The sequence below is a fragment of the Dryas octopetala genome, chromosome 9 (genome assembly GCF_963921425.1).
Source record: "Dryas octopetala chromosome 9, drDryOcto1.1, whole genome shotgun sequence".
Lineage (NCBI taxonomy): Eukaryota > Viridiplantae > Streptophyta > Magnoliopsida > Rosales > Rosaceae > Dryas > Dryas octopetala.
Window position 1 is genome coordinate 8,273,982 of NC_141374.1, and position 22,793 is coordinate 8,296,774.

At 33.7% G+C, this 22,793-nt stretch overlaps 2 protein-coding genes and 1 long non-coding RNA gene across 5 annotated transcripts in view; 1 reads left to right on the forward strand and 2 right to left on the reverse strand.

Moving 5' to 3' along the window:
- Nucleotides 1-7,887: 7,887 nt before the first annotated feature.
- LOC147273657 (uncharacterized) lies at nucleotides 7,888-9,365 on the reverse strand. Its single transcript, XR_015119722.1, has 4 exons — nucleotides 9,113-9,365; nucleotides 8,955-9,001; nucleotides 8,714-8,783; nucleotides 7,888-8,323 (listed from the first exon to the last, which is right to left on the reverse strand). It is a non-coding gene; the product is annotated as an uncharacterized LOC147273657 (long non-coding RNA).
- A 787-nt stretch (nucleotides 9,366-10,152) lies between these two features.
- Nucleotides 10,153-16,125, reverse strand: UGLYAH (ureidoglycine aminohydrolase). 2 transcript variants are annotated; one of them, XM_086256879.1, is made up of 13 exons: nucleotides 15,985-16,125; nucleotides 15,601-15,729; nucleotides 14,756-14,843; nucleotides 14,600-14,676; nucleotides 14,439-14,478; nucleotides 14,234-14,300; nucleotides 13,790-13,875; nucleotides 13,410-13,491; nucleotides 13,070-13,126; nucleotides 12,942-12,980; nucleotides 11,695-11,765; nucleotides 10,499-10,552; nucleotides 10,153-10,374 (listed from the first exon to the last, which is right to left on the reverse strand). In XM_086256879.1, the coding sequence occupies exons 1-13, from the start codon at nucleotides 16,019-16,021 to the stop codon at nucleotides 10,305-10,307; spliced, it is 897 nt and encodes a 298-aa protein (XP_086113005.1). In that variant the 5' UTR covers nucleotides 16,022-16,125; the 3' UTR covers nucleotides 10,153-10,304. The 2 variants fall into 2 exon arrangements, with proteins under 2 accessions (XP_086113005.1, XP_086113006.1); XM_086256880.1 differs by having other exon boundaries at nucleotides 13,790-13,828; nucleotides 14,208-14,300.
- A 3,622-nt stretch (nucleotides 16,126-19,747) lies between these two features.
- The window catches only part of LOC147273659 (tRNA/rRNA methyltransferase (SpoU) family protein), a 29,512-nt gene continuing 26,466 nt past the window's right edge, over nucleotides 19,748-22,793 (forward strand). For both annotated transcript variants that reach the window (XM_086256370.1, XM_086256371.1), the window contains exons 1-2: nucleotides 19,748-20,004; nucleotides 22,638-22,731. In XM_086256370.1, coding sequence (XP_086112496.1) covers nucleotides 19,822-20,004; nucleotides 22,638-22,731 — 277 coding nt within the window. In that variant the 5' untranslated portion in view covers nucleotides 19,748-19,821. The remainder of the gene's footprint in view (nucleotides 20,005-22,637; nucleotides 22,732-22,793) is intronic.

Here is a 22,793-nt window from a genome sequence, read left to right on the forward strand (position 1 = left end):
CCCAATGTTAGCAATAGTAATGCAATTCAGCAGGTTTCTAAGGCTACTCAGACAACCAGTGAGGAAACTCGATCACAAGCAAGTATTAGAAAAGGCTAATGAGTCATCTTCAAGTAAAGTATCAACATCAGTTGTAGATACAATTTCTTCATCACTTGGAGCAAGAATAAGGCAACTTCCTTTCCACTTCCAGCAAAAAAAAAATCTAAGAATTCTCAGAAGCGGCAATAACTTTGCAGCTAGAACTACATAAAGCATTGTACCAATCGATCACAGATCCTAATACCACCATGTTTTTGTCCAAAACCAGTATCATGTGACTGCAGCACTCCATACATCAGCACAGCAGTGGCTCACATCAATATGCAAGACTATAAGCCCTAATATTTCAGTTACAAGCACTACAACAAAAACGTCGATAGATATTAGTCGTAGACTGATATCTAATGGGGTAAAAATATGATATCCCCTGATATCTAATGTGCCCCTTTAGATATCAGTTGTCTGACTAATATCTAAATATTTTTATATACCTTTTTTTTTTTCAATTTGATGTCCTAATTAAAGACATAATGGATATCATTTTTTTAATATTTCTGATATCTACAATATCCGAGTATGATAGTTCTAGTCAATAGACATCCTATTTGACACTAACACTGATATATAACTAAAGTATAAATATTAGGTCTGAGATAAAATATAATATATAACTAAGGTATAAATATCAGGTCGGAAGTAGAATATGATATATAAACATTTGTTTATATATTGGTCTGAGATAGAATCTCATATATAACCAATGTTTTGATATCAGATTTTATCTCAGACCTGATATTGATACATTGATATTGATACATTGTATCAATATCAGGTCTGAGATAAAATCTGATATCAAAACATTATAACATACCAGTTTTTAGACCAAAACTGATATTGTTTATTATTTTGGGTTCAAAAAAGGGAATTGGAATGTATAGTAGATATCAATTATTTTTTATTTTATTTTTTACCTAAAAGGGATATCAATGAATTGAACATACATTTGTGCCTATAATTTGAAATTGCCTGAAATTTGTGCAGTATAAAATCTTTCATTCCCATATATTCCATATTCCAAGCACCAATAACATTCAAAGCTGCCAAAAAGGGTTTACAGTACAATATCCAACAAACAATCATAGTTTTTGTTTTGTAAAGGTCTAAACATAACCATGCACCAGCCTAAGAACTCACTACTATAATCAGGTTAATAGACAACAATTTTTTACCATTGTCTAGCACTCCCAAATTTCGTTGTCTAAGCACCTGACGACTATGGCCCTTTTATACAACGGTTTTCCACCATTGTATGAGTTAATTCATACAAGGTTCATCATTGAAAACCATTGTATATATATGGCCCTTGAAAAACCCTATATTTGATCCTAAATGTTGTATGCCAAAAGATAACACAACGGTTTTGGAAATAAAATTATTGTTAAACTTTATTATTAACAATAGTTATTTACTATAAAGGTTGTCCAAAACTAAGTTAAACATCGTTATTTAGAAAAATTGTTGACTGTTGAGTTATTTACACATACTCCCCCTGAGGTTTATTATCTTTTCACATACATCCCATGAGATTTCAAAAATTACACATATATCTCCTGAGGTTTCAAAACTGTTGCATATAACTCCTTATAGTGAGACGAAAAATGATGAGAAGGTAGCAAAAAGGCATACTAAGGGGGTGAAATGGTCTAATAAGATTACTCAAGGTGTAAGGTCCAACCTTAATACAAATATCTTTTTCTTTGTTTATTTATTGTTTTCTCTTGTAGGGGGTTATATGCAACATATTTGAAACCTCAGGAGTGTATGTGTAATTTTTAAAATTCCAAAGGGTGTATGTGAAAAAACAATAAACCTCAGGGGGTGTAAGTATAAATAACTCTTGACTGTTACAGGTATATTGTTGGGAGTATTTCTAAACAACTAAAACATGTTTGAATTTTATATACACATCATTTCATTTTCTATAACCCTTGTTATAATATTATTTGGACAACGGTTCTTGAATGAAATTGTTGTGTAGATGCTTCATGTACATCATTTTATTTTCTATTTGTGTAGTTGAGACTTACCTAGGTCAACGGTATTTTACTAGGAACAGTTGTTTGATTTTATTAAATGCTTTTAGAAGACATCTTATACAATAGCGGTTCAACTAAAACTTTTGTTTCATATATATGTTATACAATGGTGATTCAACTAAAATTGTTGTCTCGATTTTACTAACACAATAGTTTTAAATTGACAACCATTGTTTGTTTGATTCACATTCAACAGGTTTCGCAAATATGAGTTGTGTGATTGTTAGGGAGACATTCAACAGATAGCTTGCATCAACTTATCAATCTGTAGTCAATTATCAATCTATGAAATAGGAATTGAAGTTTACAAATTATCAATCCACATTCAACTCAAAAAGATCAAGAAATTCATTAAATAGGAACTGGAGTTTAATTATAAAAGTCAGAATCGAACCCAAGATTATGACTAAGTAATCGTACAAAGTCAGCCATATATGTACCAAAATTATTGACTTTGCAAGATTAGTCGCTAAACTGCCCCTAGCATATATGTACCAAAAATAATGTATGTCTACACAGCTTAGTTAGATGTACAAAATATTTACCAAAAACATATATATATATACATATATATATATATATATATATGCTTGCTAAAACCAGCCACAGGACCTAGGGAAGTGAGGAGTATTGGATCTACATATTGCGCGCCAGAAAGCCCGCTCATTCATCGTGCACTTCCTCAATTTGTTCCTGAGAGTAGCTGTTGTCCTTTTTCCTCTCCCACTGAAATCATGGAGTAACAAAAGAGATTATCATATAAATTGATATACACCAAAGGAGTAAAATTTCGATTTCAAGGAAATTTTCGATTAAAATTTCGATTTGAACAAAATTAGAGAAAAACGACAGAAATTGCTATCAAAATACATAAATTTTGAATGAAACTTGACCATATGTTTATTTAACATATTATCTACTACATGGATAAAAAACATTGAAGAAACCAAATTATATAGTAGGTTTTATGTGATATAAAGTGAATATAATGCGCGTTGGAGGTAAATACTGTTAAAAAAATGAGTCACTAATTAATAATTATATAAATAACACCTCAAATTTATTTATATTACAATATTAGATCATGAATTAAATAAGTATTCAATACCACAAAAAGTTTCTAGCCGGTTCAAAATTTCTGCTGTCTTCAGTATTATCATATCCAGAGTAGGTGAACTGCAAAGAATAATCACCCCAAGATATTTCTCCAACATAACTTTGCATATAATTCTCAACATACTAATCATATGAATCAGAATATGGTATTCATGGTGGGATTTTCTCATAGCCATACTCATTTGAAGAGCTTGCCTCTTGTTGTGCCCATGAGCTACTGCCAGACTCTCCTGAGTAAAAGAGATATGGTAGATAGACTATTGGAGAGTTTTGCCTATAATTGTAATTATCATCTCCTACCTCCATAGAACTAAAAGTGGTGGATAACGAATCTTCTTTTTCTGGTATCATACTCACATTACCTCTTTGTCTGCGAGTGTAGTCATTTCCAATGACATCAATTCCATGTCCTGCATGCCTACTCCCATGATCCTCATCTTGTATTGCATGAGTGTAGTTTTCTTCCCCAGTAAATCGGGTTATATAGTATTGATCATCTCCAGTGTAATCTTCATTTCTACCATCACCCTTACCACCACCTCTACTTCCACTGTTGGTATGTGTGTCTGATCTTGTGTTATAGTTACCTGATCAAGAAGGATTAGTGGGAACATTTTCGTTTCGATGTATTGGACTTTGCATAAGTTCCTCAAAAACTCCCAGTAGGACTCACCTCCTTATTAAGAACTATTTTCACATTGATACCTTTCTGGCGTGCTTAAGCTGCAACATCAGGATCTGGATTACTTGCGTCATCATCTAGATGGATGGGCCTGATCCACTGATAAAGCTGGTTTCCCTCTGCATCAGCATCCCCCATATAATTTTCAAACATATCTAGCGGATTATAGTTGTCGACGCGATCCTCCTCAACTTGTTTGTCTCGAAGTGCAAACTTCATATGATAGTAGCAATAGACCATATTTTTCTAACTTACTATATGAGAGCCTGTTTCTTTTCTAGGTGTGTATGAGAGAGAAAGTGCTCCAGTTTCTTTCACAAGCGAATGATGTCGCCGTTTGTGAAATAACTTTGATGGCTAATTTTCTTACAGTAGGAGCATCAGTCCCATATATAATTCACCATTCACCTAAATTGAAAAATTATGAGTGTAAGTTGAACCATTCACCTGATCCAACTTATAAAAGTATGGTGTATACTCACTAGGAGACATTTGTGATCTAGAGACAATTGCATCTCACTCTCCGAACAATCTCCATGCATCTTTGAAATATGTTAGCTAGATACAAATTTTACAATATCCATCAAATATAAAACTTAAGACAATAAAATTCTTTAAAATATTAATACTTTATACAATTGTGGAAAAAGGACAATCAAACTCTATAAAGTGTTATGGCAAGTTATTTTCACCTCATTTTCAAATTGGGCAACTTCTGTTGAATTAGGATCCAATGTTTTATATACGTTATGCACAGCCCAAATAATTTCACCATCATTTGCAACGACTTCTTGATATTGGTAGCGAGGATTCAAATAGTGGTATGCATCAAGTAAATACTGAAATACATATTTAGTAACAATAATTTAAAGTTAGATAACTTAGATCAATGAAAAAAACATGCAGAACTAAATTTAATGTAAACATATTTGGGTTACATGCTACATGCAAATCGTGTTGTAATGTTTTGAACCACCGATTATTGATGATTTTTACCACCCACCGTGCATCGTGTTTATGAAGTAATTCGTACTTCACACGACACATCAACTCATAAACTGATCTAATAGTAAGATACACCTCTATATCGACAACACGTAAAACTAGGTAGAGAAGTTCTAACAAATTGCAAATCTTAAGCACTTGTTGCCAAAAATTGTGATCAAGTACTATGGATTCCACATGTTGTCCTGCTTCTCTTCGCCGGAAGTTGCTATTGCCCCAATCAGTACAAGTGAACAATTGCTTTAACTCCATCATCTTTCGATACAAACTATCTAATGCAAGATAGTGAGTAGAAAATCGGGTGGGACCAGGACAAATAATATCTCCAACACAAATCTCACACATCTTTGCCAACAACCAGTTATGGTTGTAAATAAAATTTGTGATCTTTTGAGCCTTTTTTATCAGCTTAGCAACCCCTTGGTTCTTCCCCATCTCTTCGAACATGAGATCAATGCAATGTGTCGCACACGACGTTCAGTATACATTATATTTTTTCATTAACTTCTTCTATGCGGCGACATATGCAGAACCATTATCGGTCACAACTTGAACAACATTGTCCGATCTAACCTCTTCCATTACATTCTTCAGTAGCCCATATATATATCTTGCATCTTTTATGCAATTTGAAGAACCAACGGACTTAAGAAATATAGTCTTTCCTCTTGAGTATGCCATGAAGTTTAAAATATACAACTGGTTGGACCTGTCCAACCATCGGATGTGATTATGGAACCATAAGTTGCCCAATTCTTCTTCAACTTGTTAACATGCTCTTGTATTTCATTAAACTCATTTTCCAAATATACATTCCGTATCTGATAGGGTGATGAAGGTTCCACTCATTCTCCTACCTGTTGACATCCTATCTCCAAGTTTTTGAAATGATGAGATGCTGCTTTGAATGAGGAACATTTTCGTATATGAAGAACTTGGCTTAAGCTCTGCATCTTCTCTTTGATTGACCCTCTAAAAAAGATATTTTTAACATTCTTTTGGCGTGCTTTAGATGACTAGCTTGTAGAAGCTTGGTGCTACTGAGGGTATTGGTTGTGATTCCCTCACACTTGATCCTCTTAGCAATTGTGAACCATTACTAAACCCAGAACTTTGTCCCCTATTCGAGACTTTATGTAGGTGTTCTTTATCCCATTGTGCTGCTTTGGATTATCGAAGTGCAGCTCGAAAATGTCTTCGCTCTTCAGGCCCTACATCATCCTTATGATCATCGTCGTCACTGTCACTCAAGTTTATGTGACCTTCTTCGCGAAGTTCTGCTTGAATCTCTTCTATCTGTTGTGCTTTCTTGTTATTTTGTTGCTATTTATATTCTAAGGTGTCTGCAATGTGTTGTTTCACTTCTGGTTGGATACTAGTGCAATGTTGCACATTGCTTCCAAGATCCATATATACCTACAAGCTGGTATTTCAGTCTTGTCACTCCACCACCCTTCATTACAAGGCCACAATATCTGCATATTGAACCTTGTTTACTATCCAGATTTGGAAGTGCATGCTTCCAAGCTGAATCATGTGTTCTTCCTCTGCTGGCCATATTAGTACCTAATAACAAAAGACATAAACAATCACAATCATTAAATTTCATATTCCATTATTATTACCATATTGATATATTACCAATTCCATATTAGTATATTAGCAATCACATATTACAAATTCCCTTACCCATTTCATATTTTATATCACAATATGTCCAAAATTATATTTGATATTATTATTAGTTTATTACCAATTTCATATTTCATATTTCATATTCCATATTAATTATTAATTTATATCAAATTCAATATTACCAATTCGGCAATTCCATATATTAGTATATTATGATTCACATATTACAAATTCTCCTACCAATTTCATATTCCATATTAGTATATTACCAATTCCATATTAAATTCAATATTTTATATCACAATATGTCCAAAATTATATTTGATATTATATTTCCAATATAATATTTTATACCAATTCCATATTAAATTCCATATTCCATAATCCATATTACCAATTCCATATTCCATTAATTTCCATATTACCAATTCCATATTTTATACCACAAATTCACAATATGTCCAAAATTATACAATCAATGATTCAAAATCATAAATCAACCCAAAATCATACAATAAATTCCAAAATTACTCAATTAAAGCTAAATTTCAAATTAAATTTCAATTAAATTTCAATTATACAAAACCCTAAAATTTCAATTTCATAAATACTTCAAATTGGAAAACCACACATTAGGGGAATTAAATCCCATGTTCAGGGGAGAAAAACCTACCAAAAATTATTGAGATTGGACGCCAGAGGTGCCCGAGATCGGAGATTTTTTCGACGGCAGAGAGTGTGTTGGCTAGGTGGTTTCCGGCTTGGAGGAACTAGGCTTGGGCAGTGAAGGATGGCCGGCAAGTGGGGGTCACACCGGTGGTTTTAGGCCGCCGAGATGTGGCTAGAGGTGGGAGGTTGTGTGGAGGAGAGAGAAGTTGAGAGAGAGAAGGTAAAGTCGAAGAGGGGGGGTAGGTTTGGCTAGGAAATGTTCTAAAAATGGAAAGAAGGGAATCAAAATTTTGTTAAAAAATGAAATTTCGACAATTTTTCGCAAAAAGGCGTTGGACTTGCATGTTAGAAGCAAGTGAAATTTCGACGAAATCATCGAAATATTTTCGAAAAACTTATGGAATTGGAAAAAAATTTCTCCCCCGTCCCCCTCAAAACAAAATTTTCTTCCTTGCATACACCATAAAGAAATTCAACATTTTTTGTTTAATTAAGATTGACCTGTTATATTTTTACAAAAAAAAAAAAACAACAATTAAACTGCCAAAAAACAACAATATAACCAAGGAGTTAAATTTCGGATTTTGAGAAAATTTTGGAAATTTCGAAGCAATTTCGATTTCAACAAAAATTAGACGGAAATTAAACCTATCAAGGATATGAATGATCCAAACAAAATCCTTTACCATTCTTTATATATTCAAAAAATTATCAATCAACCAGATTGAGGTCCTTATCCTCACTCTCATCGATTTCTTGATGAAAATGTTACATTTAATTATTATGATTACATTGATGCTTGGTACAAGATATTCTTGCACCAAATAAAAGACTTCAGTCATTTTTGGTTCTTTAATTTTGACAAGAAATTCTAAGAAAAATTTCCCTTGTGGTTCCGGTTCCAAAAATGGTGGTCAACTCATGGACTTATTTTCAGTCTCTTACCAAATACTTTGCAAGACTCTGTGAATTTTGCCCATAATTATAATTATCACTTCCAACCCCCATAGAATCAAAAGTGGTGGATAACGAATCATCTTCTTGTCGTATCAGACTCTCATGACCTCTTTGTCTACGACTGCGAGTATAGTCATTTCTAAATTATGTTAGATTTAAATTGATTTAGAGTTTTAAATTAGATCATTTAACACTTCCTAGGATTCGACCTCGTATTTTGTACGAAGTTTACTATAAACACTCGTCCATTTGTGAGTAAATTTTACAACAACAAGTTAGCCTACGAACAAACTTTTACACTATTTGACAAAGGCAAAGCAATTAAACTAGCTAGACCAACTTAAATAGTACTTTGCCCCTTTTGGTCTTTTCACAAGACAAATGCCCCGATTGCTAATAAAAAATGAGTCAAAACCAAAATGCCTTTATAAAAAATGAGTTAAAGATCTAATGGATGAAATGCCCTATAGTAAAATTCGTACATCGGAATACAAAATAAAAACCAACATACCTTCTTTTTCTTTCCAATCCCACCCATTCCAAAATGCCTTTGTGTTCTTATTAAAATCTCTTCTCAAGCACTGAGTTCAATTGAAAAGAAATATAAGATAAGTAGTTTGTTCTTACTTATGAGAGAAAGCTATATGTGATAGAGATGCAGCAATCTAATCAAGTAATTAAAAACTAAAATTTAAAGATATTTAAAAAAAAAAAAAAAAAAAAAAGAGAAGAAGAAGAAACAGAGATCATACCATGGCTGCCTTCAGAACATGCTAACCATGCAGAAACATGAGGCAGACTGTTGACAAAAAATAAAATAAAATCAGTTGGCAAGATAAAAAAAAAATGGTTAGATCCAAATTCAGGCATTAATCGACAGCAAAATTTGAAGGTAGAAAAGATTAAAGACCTTGAGAGGATACAGCTGTGGGCCCGAGCAGTGAGAAAGAACAGAGAAGAAGATAATGGGAACTGGGAAGATTGGTGAAGAAGATGAGGAGGCAAAACAGAGTGAAGAAGATGAGAGTTGAGAGTGATTATATATAGTGAGGGATCAAACTAGCATTTGATCTTATCCACCTAGCTATCAAAGAAATCAGGACCGTTGATCTGAAATATGAAACTGGTGCACCAACTTTTCAGAAACTGGCCATGACTATATAGCAAGCTTTTCAGAGATGCTTCCAAGTCTGGTACTGTATATTGGAATCTCACTCAATTATGAAAATATAAAGACCCTACCGAGTCAGTGAGTCCATTGAATCTCACTCAATAACCTTCATTTCTTCAACTATTGAGTCACATGCTGTACGTACTAGCTGTATCACGTACAGGCAAGTGCCTTAAGATGGACCATAAGATGTGCCTTAAAAAATCCAATATATATATAATTTCTGTTTTCGCGTTGTCATCACTACACTTTTTTCTTTTGCTGTTGAACTTCATTCATTTTTGGTTTCTTTTTTTCCTGCTTAAAATTCTTCATTAATTTTTCAATCGCTCATTATTGAAGTTTGAAACACAAAAAAGACACAGTACCCGATAGGTTTTGCATGTGTTATGGAGGATGTGACTTTTCATTTATACCACAGTCCAAAACTAGCCTGTCACTAATGGACTGCAGCTGCATCACTGCAAATTAATTCATACAAGTGGGTAAAGTTCTAGTCTCTCTCAAATCTCTTCTAAGACACTGAGTTCTGTTCAATTGGAAAGAAATATAAGATAAATAGTTTGTTCTTCCTCTTAGTAAGAATAAGACAGTGTGCATTTTCATCTTTTCAGATAGACCATGAAATAAGCCAACTTGGAATAGTTTATGAAAACCCACCTGCCTAATTAATTTATTTATCGGTGTAAAGTTTAATAGTTATTAATAACTTGGCCTCATAACATCGTTACCTATCTGTTCATATAATAATAACTTCCCAAAATTTCTGGTAGTCATCAGTATCAACTAATATATTATGCATAGAATACATCAAACTGTAATTCATTAATGTCATGTTCATAGGCTAATGAAAAGTTTCAATTTGTGCTCTGGTACATAAAATCTGTCTTGAGAAACATATAATTGGCATCCTAATGATACATACATGTGACTACAGTGGATTCCTATTTACATCTTTGTACAGAAAATATCGGGACCGGCTTGTACCCAATGCAGCGTACCTGTAAAAGTTTGCAAATTACATCATTATCTATTTGATTTGGCCAAACTAAAATGGGGAGAAAGCAAAACAAAATTCTTTTATATCAAATGGAAAACAAGATATTTGTATTCGTGATGGCTTACCATTGAGGCACAAATGGTGCCATCCAAATGACATCTCCTGCTTGAACAGGGTACCTATTCACAAAAGAATCAACAAAAGCATGCAATGAAAATAGACTTTATTGATGTAGCAGTATGGTAAATCTGAGAACAGAAGGTAGAATGCTATCATAAGTGGAAAGCTGGGAAGATAAGCAACAGTTCATTTAATTGCCACAATTTACCAGTCAAAAGAACAATTGATGCAATAAGAACACGAACATGCAGCAATTTTAGCACAACAGTATAATGGAACACATGCATGGAGCCGAAGAAGGAGAACAGCCAATAACATGTAATCTTTCTTTCTTCCCCAAGGCAGATAAACTTCAAATGTTAAAGTCGGAAACATTTTTTCCAAATTCATTTTCAAGTGAGTATGTTCCGAGATCAAAATTCTGGTCTATAACTTGGAAATGCAAGGACCTAGACAAAAAACATGAAGATACTGCATGTACACTGTAAGAAAAGTTAGTTACCAATTGTTACTTGAAGGAAAGTGCAAGGTTGAGAAGCCATCATACCAAGTCCCAAACCTTTGTTTTTTAATTTTTCTATTTCTTTCAACGTCTGTTTTAGGGTTTTCAAACTTAAATTTAAAAACCAAAAAAAGAAAGACATTCATTTTTGGATCGATAATATAATACATCATTTGAGTATTTTTCTTTTGTCTCATGCCATGAGTTTATTTTGTGCTCACATGCCATGACTTCTGATGGTTGAGTACCAAACAATGAACACGTGGCACTTGAGCAATGTATAAGCAACACGCACATACTATTTACACAATTACACCATAGCATTTTAATTGTGGAAGACAAGGCCTTGTGTCTATTTTTCATTTAATGCCCTTGAAGCAGAAAATAAAGAAAGAAAGAGTCCAAAATGGGACCTCATTGAAAAAACAATCCTAATTCCTGGTACAAAGCCTGTCTATTTCGACTATACTGTCGAATAAAGAAAATTCATAGCATGCATCAAGCTTGTCTGGCATAACAGATCAATTTTCTATCCTTGTTTTTGTTTTTTTTTTTGCTCTTTTTGTATACAATTGGAAAAACATCCTGACAATGAATCATCTAGTCATTTTAACTGTAGTAATTTACACACCAAATGCTCCCTAACAAATGAATGAACATAAAATGTCATGCAGTCTCAACAATGAATGAAACTCTTACCAGCTATTGCCTAAGCGATAAATGCCCTGTCCCTCCAGAAGCAACAAACCGTGCTGATTGTAATGGACCTCCTACAAAACCAAATAAGCCAACCATATGGTATTATACAATATGCACAACCTACATGTTTGCGGGAAAGCCTTTTCAAGAAGCTGAAGACCAAAATAAATATCATGACAACTTTGAGAAGAATTTAACAAAGCCTGTGAAGAATGAACGTTTATGTCCATTCCTTTTATTTCCTCGTTTAGTAGATTCTCCTTGTCATAGCCCATATGTTTATATCATTCGGTATTAAAGCAGGCACCACACTGGGTATGGGATCAGGAGAAGTATGGGCTATGACTTTGTGGTTGTCGTTACGCACAAAAAGACATGGCGAAGTTGGTATGTATAAAGCAGGATCAGCGAAGCCATCCATCTGGGAATAATGAGCAGCCATGAACAGGTTGCAGAGCGTGGTGCATGTTATATGCCTCTTGTTATCCATTGCCTAAGTATGGGATTAGTTGTAGGTATATGCACTCTTTGACACCATTTCCCTTGCTAGTCGTTTTTCAAGAACAATTTCTACCTATGGGTTCATATCCTTCCCTTCCCTCCCTCCCCCCTCCCCTGATGTAGGTGTAACCATTGTCAGGGTCATTGCTTGAAGCCCCCCAACGTCAGATGGACTGCTCCTTTTAGGTTGTTTTTTATTTTTTTTTTCAAAAAGAAAAAGCGGGGTAGTTGTTGTGAAAGATGCAGCAATAGTTGATAGGAAAATTAAAGCAAGTTAACATGAGAGACAACAAAAGGATTTAGGAAGTTGACCACTATTGCCTACGTCCACAGGAGAGGAAGACCAAATCCTCTAATAAAGAAAATTGTAAGATTAGAGTAACTCTCAACTTCTCTATCCACAACCGTATTACACCTGCTATCTCTCTCACACAGCTATAACAAACATAAGATATTTTTGCCTCACTTTTCTTATAACACCATAAATTAACTCTAGGGACACTCTTAACTTATTAAAGTCACAAGGCAAAATGAATGTTGGATGTGCGATTAAGCTTCAAGCCATATTTTTGAAGCTTCAATAACTTTTATGTTTCTTTTCAAGAGTGACCAAACCAAAGTTGCAAGGATTTCTTAAACTAATTCCAATCCAGAAAAGACAAAAGCTTAACCCAAATTTAAAGTTTCAGAATGTAAATCATGGAACCGAATACAATAAACTTAACCAGCAAGGAAGAAGCTGATACCTTCACATTAAGATATTCCCCAGGCTGAAAATCCATAATCTGCAGGTAAAGGCCCAAAAATGTCGAATCACTGTTAGAGAAGCTGAGGACCATCACTATTGAACTCAAATACGTAAATGATGGCTTACATGGATATTGAAGTCATAGGGTATAGATGTTGGAATAAGCTTCCTTAATTGAAAGACCTGATAATGGGTAAAGAAAAAGTGAAACGCGAGGCTACAAAATCTTATACATCAACAAGGTACACAGTTAAGTATTACTAAACTCTCAAAAACATAAATAATACAATTTTCAAGAACTGGAAAATTCTAACATCTGGTGGAGAGATGTTCCTCACTAATATGTTTCAAGGATTGAATCCTAGACATCCACGACAAGATTTCATAGGTAGTTCTTTCGGAGCTTATTCTAAATTGAGATGGTATACAAAATAAAGATAAACCGTGTCCAAAAGCCTCTACTTACCTCGCCGGGAGTTTCCAGGAGTGGCTGCTGATCTGTAGAACCCACAATCTGCTCAGTAGATTGATTTTCCAGATTAGCACACCTAAGGGAAGCATCAGAGAGTGCTTTAACCGCTTGAAGAGTACCATACAAGTTATTTGATAGGTGGATATCTAAAATCATTACCTCTTAAGCAAAACAATATTGGTTTATTAATGTTTCGTTATCAAGAAAACAGTCTTGGACAAGTCAAGTTTGTGCACTCCATTTGTAATAGCATTAATGCCATGTAAGGGTGATTTGAGTGAACTCTGATGTTGAGATGACATGATGATAGCACTTGATTTAATATAATGACAAGAAAAACCATCCAAACAACCATAATGTATGGGAACACAAACCTTCTCTCAAATACCACAAGAGTTGCAGATGCATCACACCTGAGGGAATGATCAAAATTAGGAGGTAGATAAGCATATGAATCCACCTGTTGATCATATATGAATCAAATCAGACTTCTTTTCACCTTTTAATCACAAGAGCACCTCCATCTCACAGATAACTAGATTGCCATTAGTCTACCACAAAGGAAAAATACTTGGAACATAATTACTAAAAGCACTGGAAGCAAAGCAGCAGTTCCATTAGATAGCCTAGAGTCCTTGCTTGATATAATAGATGTATATCTGTCTATCATTATATGCAAGAATGGGTGAACCAAACATAATATATATTAAAAAATAGGATACTTGAAAAATATATGCTAAATGTACTAATGAGTATTTTAAATTAACTATGAACCACAACTAGCAATCTTACACTGAAAATTGATTGAGCTTTCTTACCGATAATTTGTGGCTAATACCAGAAACATTAGTGAGAGTCACAGCACCCTGAACCACAAATATGAACCTAGTAGGAAAAACAGAGAGTAATATACTTATGGAATAAATCCAATGCTCCATATAAATGCTGAAATCACTGTCAAAAAAATATGAAATTCACTATGATAAAGTAAATAAACAAATTCGGAAAAGAGGATGCCCACACCTTTCAACACCATATGGAGGGAGTCCAGATAATGAGTTCTCTGCACACGGTAAAGCATATATCAGTACTCTAAGAAAAGAAATGTCAGTTAATAAATTCCAATGCCGTGTTGTAATATGAACATGACATGATAAAATTGGACATATCTCAATCTACCAAACCTTGCATCTTTGCTAGGTACATTACAAAGTGTGAGCCCATTGCCGGAGTAATCAAATAGGCTCCCGATGTCAAGGTCCTGTTAGAGCAATCTATATTACTGTACAGCAGTGAAGAGGAACCTTTCTAACAATATATCATAATGCAGAGGAAAGTACCACTCAGGTAAAGGGCTAAAGACGTGACTTTCCGGTGTTATTAAAGCATGGTCTCTTTTGTAAACACTGCGCGTGAATCCTGGCAAGTCTGAGAAGAAAGAACCCAAATAAACCTCAGGTGATTTAAATGTCTATTAGCACCATTTTGGTTGTAAATAAAACAAGAACCAAAATACAAAAGTAATACAAAATGAAGTTTGACAGGATTTTCTGCTTTTATTTTGTTTTTGAATTCTCACTTTTAGCTCCTAATGAATCAAAAACACAAGAAGAAGAACGTGTACAGGACTCCAGCTCTATTTCATTGCTAATTATCATTTTCTTATCTTTTGCAACTTTGACAAATTGGGGTTCCATTTTCTTTTCTTTTCCTTAATTTCCCCAGCAACCAAACACTTGTTAGTGGATTAAGGATAAACCAACCAAACTCCATGCAACTGATTACTCTAGAAACCAGTAATCACCAATACAGTCCACTCTCAAAATCACCCACATAATCATATAATTCCAAACAAAATGCATATTTCTATATTACTGACCTTGAAGATGAGAAGGAGAAAGTGTGGGATTTCTATATTACTGACCAGTACAGGACTCCAGCTCTATTTCATTGCTAATTATCATTTTCTTATCTTTTGCAACTTAGACAAATTGGGGTTCCATTTTCTTTTCTTTTCCTTAATTTCCCCAGCAACCAAACACTTGTTAGTGGATTAAGGATAAACCAACCAAACTCCATGCAACTGATTACTCTAGAAACCAGTAATCACCAATACAGTCCACTCTCAAAATCACCCACATAATCATATAATTCCAAACAAAATGCAGATTTCTATATTACTGACCTTGAAGATGAGAAGGAGAAAGTGTGGGATTGGTGACCTTCCAATACAGATGCTTCGAGTTTGAACCTGAGTTGATGATTGAAGCAGCAGAGCAAAATTCCTCTCCAGCCACTGCCATTTTGAGCAAGCCTGAAAAGGTTCAAGATTGAGAAGCTTCATCATTACAGACTATAAAAACTTAACAATCCGTTCAATGTGTTACATGATTAAAGAATGGAAACCCAAATAAGCAAAACAGTTGTACTGGGCTTATGTTCATGCCCCAGACACTATGATGAATACAAGAATGGTTATTTGGATTTCCTTCTCATTTTCCTACGTTTTCTGGGTAACCAAACAGACTGAAGCTGATTAAGAAAAAGAAGGGAAAAGTTGGGTTGGTACTTAGAGTGGTGAAAATGATGACCCTAGCGTGATTCATTGTGACTAGGATGTGAGAGATCTGAGTATCAGTTTTGTGCTTTCAACTGGTGTGCAGTGTAGGTACTTCAAATTTAGCGTTCTTCTGTGGGTATGTAAAGTTTGGACTTTTGAAGGAGAAGGAGAACAAAGACGACAAAACATGCACGGGTGGATCGTTGGTGAATGGTGACTAGGAAATTGCGTAGTGGCAGAGGGGCCCATTCATTTCGTGACACTTGTAAAGTGGTTTTCTTGTTGTAGATATGACACACAAGAATGATTCTATTTTATTCGACCAGAAAAAAGAAAGAATGATTCTATTTTGATTATTTTTTTTTTTAACAGGAAAAAAGAAAAACTATAGCAAAACACTCTACTGCGACCCCTAATCTTGAATGATCAAAGTTGAAATTCAATGTAGCTTCGAAGAGAGCGGAACTAAATACTTTTAACAGTGCGATTGAATGATGTAATTCTAATTTTTATAGAAATTTGTAAATGATGAAATTTAAAACTTTATTATTAAATTTTTATTAATTATATTTTTTATTATTTAGATATATGTATATAGAATTTAGAAAATAACAAAAATTATAAATTTTTTGTTTGGGTAACGGATGTTATTTAAAAATTTAAATAGTGCAGTGATAAAAAAATAAATAAATAATTGTAGGAGCTAGAGTTCCCAGTCTTAGGGATGCTTCACGGCTAATATTGATTGACATGAGCTTGTTTCATGCCATTATAGCTGGAAAAGTCCTTATGAGCTTGTTTCATGCCATTATATCATTTTCACACACACACACACACACATATATATATACACTCACACCCATGTCGTAACATATATATATACCCATATTGATTAATATGTTCACAGACTGTGAACATACCCATGCCATAGCATATATATATATTAATCAATATGTGTCTTAGGGATGCTTCACAGCTAATATTGATTGATATGAATTTGTTTCATGCTATTATAGCTGGAAAAGTCGTTAAACTCATGTCGTAACACACACACACACACACATATATATACCCATATTGATTAATATGGGTGGGTATATATATTCACACACATATTGATTAATATGTTCACAGACCCATGTTGATATATATATATATATATATCAACATGGGTCTGTGAATATATATATATTCACAACATGGGTTTGTGAATATATATATTTATATATGTTCACCGACCTTTGTAAGTCGTGATCAGATTGTGGGCTAACATATATATATAATTGTTCTTCTACCTATAAATTTATTTTCAATTCACCCAAAAAAAATTCATAAATTAACCATCAAATTATATTATAAATCAGAGAGAAAGAACACATGAGTATTTGTAGTGAAATAAAATTAACATACGTGAGAAAGGAAACAAACTAGCAAATCTCTTTAGTATAGCACCATGGTGACTGATCTGGTTGGGTTTTTGTCGTTTTGCTTCTATTTTTGTAGGGACTGGGCTGCTTTGAGATGTAGAGAAGCACCTATGTACCTACATTTGTTTTTTGGGTGTGATGGAAAAGGAAGTCTCGCTTGTTTTTATGAGTAATTTCGTTTTTTTTAGAATTTTCCAATTTATTCCCACTTGAAAAAGAGAATTCATGCTTGCATAATTTTTATGAGTAATTTCGTTCTGCTTCTATTTTTGTAGGGACTGGGCTGCTTTGAGATGTAAAGAAGCACCTATGTACCTACATTTGTTTTTTGGGTGGGATGGAAAAGGAAGTTCCGCTTGTTTTTATGAGTAATTTCGTTTTTTAAGAATTTTCAGATTTATTCCCACTTGGAAAAGAGAATTCCTGCTTGCATAAGAATTGTAAAATGACGCCTATTTTGTTGGAATTTAAACTCAGGAGTTTAGCTCTGTAAATTCCACAAATATTTCTCTCGTAATTTGTGAATTCCCTTATAATTTGGCCAAACATGGAACTTTCAATTTTTCACGCGTGAAATACTGACTTTTTTTTTTTAAATCCCAAGTTTTTTTTTTACATTCAAACACACTGTAAAAGTCTTTACGGTGATCTAGATTAGCACAACTGCAACTAAATTTTTTTATTTAAAATTTTGTTTAAGACTGAAAAAATTATTAAGTGTATTCGATATATTGTCATGTGGAGTAATTAATTTAAAGGTTCATTGATTTTAATTACTAAATTTCAATAATTTTTTAGTTTAGGTACTAAAATTAAATAGCATTTCAGATTAGGTACTAGTTGAAAAGTCAAACAAAATAATAAAGTAAAAGGTATTAGAATTTACAAATATTCAATCACATGCCACTACAATGAAAAAATATAAATAATATTACATCACAAATATTACATTAATTTATACTATATTGTATTTAAAAAAATCAATCCAGTCACAACTTAACTGTGACTGTCTTGGTAAATTGAAAGAGACAACTCACACCACTATACTATGTATTCTTTTGAGTAAAAATATTGTTTTGACCTCTATTTATACTATATTATAGTATAATTTTTCTAAAAAAACTTTAATTAAGTCACAACTTAGATGTGAATGTTGTTCAGTCACAACTAAATGTGAAATTAAGACTACATTAGCAAATTTTCAAGATAATATAAAAGCCAAGGGCAATTTTGTCAAAACTTTATAAATTTTAACTAACATCCATCGTATGTGGGGCAAAGGACAAAAATGTCAAATAGAAAATGCTCAAATCAAAATGGCCAACATGTTTGTGACATAATCTAAAAAACTAGATTTAAATTTAGTAGTTCAATTGAAATATTATATGGTGTTCATGTTATACTAAAAAATTATTAAAATTTGGTCTTTAATAATAATTGTCTATTAATTTAACGCGTAAAAGTATTATTGAGTGATATATTTATATTAGTAGAATATAGTATTAATAACATCCATTCATATTATGACACGTTAGATTAATTACACCATATGACGATGTATCAGCTACATAAAATAATTTATCCTAGAAATAATGACTTCAATGGTACTAACTAAGAACTTGATATAGTACAAATACGCAACAGAAGAGTACACTTTTCATTGTAAATGTTAGTAAACACATGAATGAGAACATAAATAAGGCTCAGGCTATTTGACCACCCTAAATTGTTAAGTTGACCACCCTATTTTTAAATTATAATTTTACCCTTAAAATAAATAATTCTAATTTTATTTGTCGAGTTATTCAACACTTGTCTGTCAAAATATTTGTAGTTATTCAACACTTAACTGCCGAATATTTGCGAAATTTTTAATAAGTAATCACCGAATAGAAATGAAAAAAACATTTTGCAGTATTCTGTCGAACATTGTCATTATATTCGATTATAAGCTACCAAACTCCTTATATATTTCGGTGGGATGCTGCCGAATGAGTTTAGGTAATTCTATAATTTTTTGTAAGAAAAAAATAAAATAAAAAAAATTTACCTAAAATATATTAGGATGATCAACTTAACAACAGAGGTCAGTCGGAATAACCTCCGTCCATAAATAATTCTTATATGACAGGTCCAAGTGTCCAACGCCCAAGGTGAAAGGTGAAAGGTGAAAGGTGAAAGGCTGAAAAAGCCCCTAGCAAAACATTTGGAAGAAAGCTAGGGATACCTTTGCAAAAAACTATTGGAGGCCAACATAATTATGAAGCAATCAGGGGACACCATTGGGAACCCAAATCAGGGTTTAATCATCCTAAAGCACCTAAACCCTAGGGTTTATCAGAACCATTTGAATTAAACATCTTCACCGATTGATTTTCACACAGTGAGAGAGAGAGCCTCTGCAATCTTTGTGAAGGAAATGTCTATGTCTACAAATGAAACTGACTCTATGGCCTCTCTCATCAATTCACTGTCCACTAGCTTCAACCAAGTACCTCCGGCCGCTGTTCCAGCCGTCCTGGATTGCATTTTGACTTCTACTGGCTTATCTCCGTCATCGCTTTTCACTTCACTTCTTGATACTTTTCCTAAGCTCTCTGAGGTATGATTAATTTACTTCACAAATACCCAGTTTGTGAAATGCTACATTGCTATGTTGGGTTGTTGAGAAAATGCTAATTGAATTAAATAAAGGCACTCTTTTGCATATAATGGGATGTTGTTCATTTGCAATTCGAATAGTAGCAGTATCTAGAATAATTTTTTGGTTTAGTTGAGGTAGGTTTTTGGCTATTAGTAAGTTAAAGTGACATAATACATGAATTTCAAAAGTAAAAAACTGCATTACTATGTTTGTGGTACAGCTAGAACACTCTTTGTTCTACCTATCATGAATACTCAGGAAAACACAAGGGTTATATGCAAAAGAGTAAATGATAATCTGATCCCCACCTTTATCATTTGTTCCACCTTTTAATATATTTTTATGAGAGAAAACGGATAAGAAGTATAATCTTAGAGGAGGAGTTGTCCACGTAAACGGAAACTACAAGCTAAGTATCTGACATTAATTACAGTACATTAACCAAATCTGGCACTTAACGAACAGCAGTCTTCCAACTGCAAAAATAACAAAATATGGTACATCTTGAAACTCGGACGAAACCTAAGCTCATAAAGATGCTTAAAATGGAACTTTGTTCCACAATACCTCCAACTGTCCCCAATATAGCTTTCAAAAAACTTTCTATTTCTTTCTAACCACACCACCCCAAAAATGCCCAACACACTATACCTTCATAAGACTTCACCCTTCTTTCTCCCCCAACACTTCTTAAATAAATACTCATAGAATGGTAAATGCCACAAAAGTAGGAGAAGCCCAAAAAGATATATACCATACTCAAACTATAGGAAGACTAACTAAATCAATTGAGTTTATCCTGTCGTTAAGCAAGGCAAGGCTAAAAGACTTATTCAAATCTCCTATTTATACTCAAAATAAATTATGCTATGCATACGTGACAAGCCTTGCACATGTAACATTCCCTCCCCTTAAAGATGGCCCTTGTACTAGGGTTTTATTTGGAATCTGATGTAAATTCAACTGCCATTGTTCTGTTCCATGTTGACATTGTCCTCTTCCTTCAAGCATGTTGCAATCATGAATAGTTTCTTACAATGATGCCTTGGCATGAACTTCTCATCATAACTGAAGCAAAAGTCCTTGCTTCTCTGCTCTTGCAACTCTGCCATTGTCAATTGCCTCACTGGAATTGTTGGCTGGTTGGGGTTGAGAACTCCTGATTTGTTTGTCAAGATACATTTCATTATTCTTACAAGTGAGCCAAACCATTTGCAATCAATAATTAGTTGGTTTTATGGCTTGCAATTTGGCTCTAATGGAAAATGCTCTAAAAAATTACTTGTTGAGCTTGTGGAAGATGCTCGACTTTGCTCTAAGGTTTTGGAATCAGTTTGAAAGTCTTGTACCATATCTTCTTTTTCCTTTTTGAGAAAGATACAAGAGAGTAGTGCAACTTGGTGAGTGCTCCAAAAAGATCCTAGAATTGATTTGGACCATAATGAGAGAGTAGTCCATCTTTGAATTCATCCCAGGTGATGATAACCACATCTTGTTTAGTTATTGATACCATAATTGACTGTCACCCCCAAGATGGAAGGATGGTAGTGATACACTTTTTGGTTGTTGTGTCTTATGAGATTGAAAGAATTAACGAGCACTATGTAGACAATTGTTTGAGTCCTAGCCCCTACTGAAACGTGGGAAATCCAACTTCACGATACTAAGGGTATATGAACTGGTAGAGCTAGTGTGTTGGAATCTGCCATTGTTGTTATGCTGTCTTCCATTAGCTCGAGTTGGAGCTTGTGAATTTCTCCACTCTCTTTAGAAGATTGAATAACCAGTTGATCAACTCAAGTGGTGAGTTTATCAAACATCTTAGCCCCCTGATTAATGAGGTCCTGCTGACTTGTGGATAGCAATGTTATATATTTCTCTAATTGCTCCACTCTTTGGTCCATGCTTGAGCTTCAATACCACTTTGGTACAACTAGACCACTATTTATTTTACCTATCTTGATTACTCAAGAAAACACAATAGAAATATAGATAAGTTGGGTTATTTCAAGGGAACTCAAGTCCTCTGGTATGCGCACATTATTTGTAAATGATAATCTGATGTCTGTTTTTGTTATTCATTCCATTTCATAAGTAAATACTCATACAAAATGGTGTATGCCACAAAAGTAGGAAGACTGCAACAAAATAGATACCATACCCAAACGATGCAAAGACTCTGACTAAATTACTTATCGGTACGTAAAGCAAGGAAAGTATAAAAGACTTTTAAACTTTGTTGTTTATACTCAAATTCAACTAACCCATGCATACGTGACAAGCTCTGCACATGTAATGCTTTGCGTGTTGAGAATTTGCCAAGTAGATGAGGGGTCTCTATTGTATTCAATGGGTTAATAATATTTTCAATTTGAACAGCACATGTTCTATAATGATTAATTTGGTTTTGTTGAGCTAGGCTTTTGGTTCTTAGTAAATCACAAGGGAAGTATGCATGATTTTTATCCTATAAAAAATTGCATGATTTTTAGAACTTTATTGTTTATTTATCGTCCAGTTTGCTATTGTACTATAACATAGGGTGGTTGAATTTGAGTTATTGTTTAGCTGGTTTTGGTTGTTTTGGATAGGATGTTATGCAAAATGATGGGAGGTTGGATTCCAATCACTGTAACTATCTGGGGTCATTGGTTGGTGCACTTTGTCACCTTCTAAAGATATCTGGTAAGTCATGGTCCCAAATTCCATCTCAGAAATGGGTTTTCTTCATGTGCATATAATTGTTG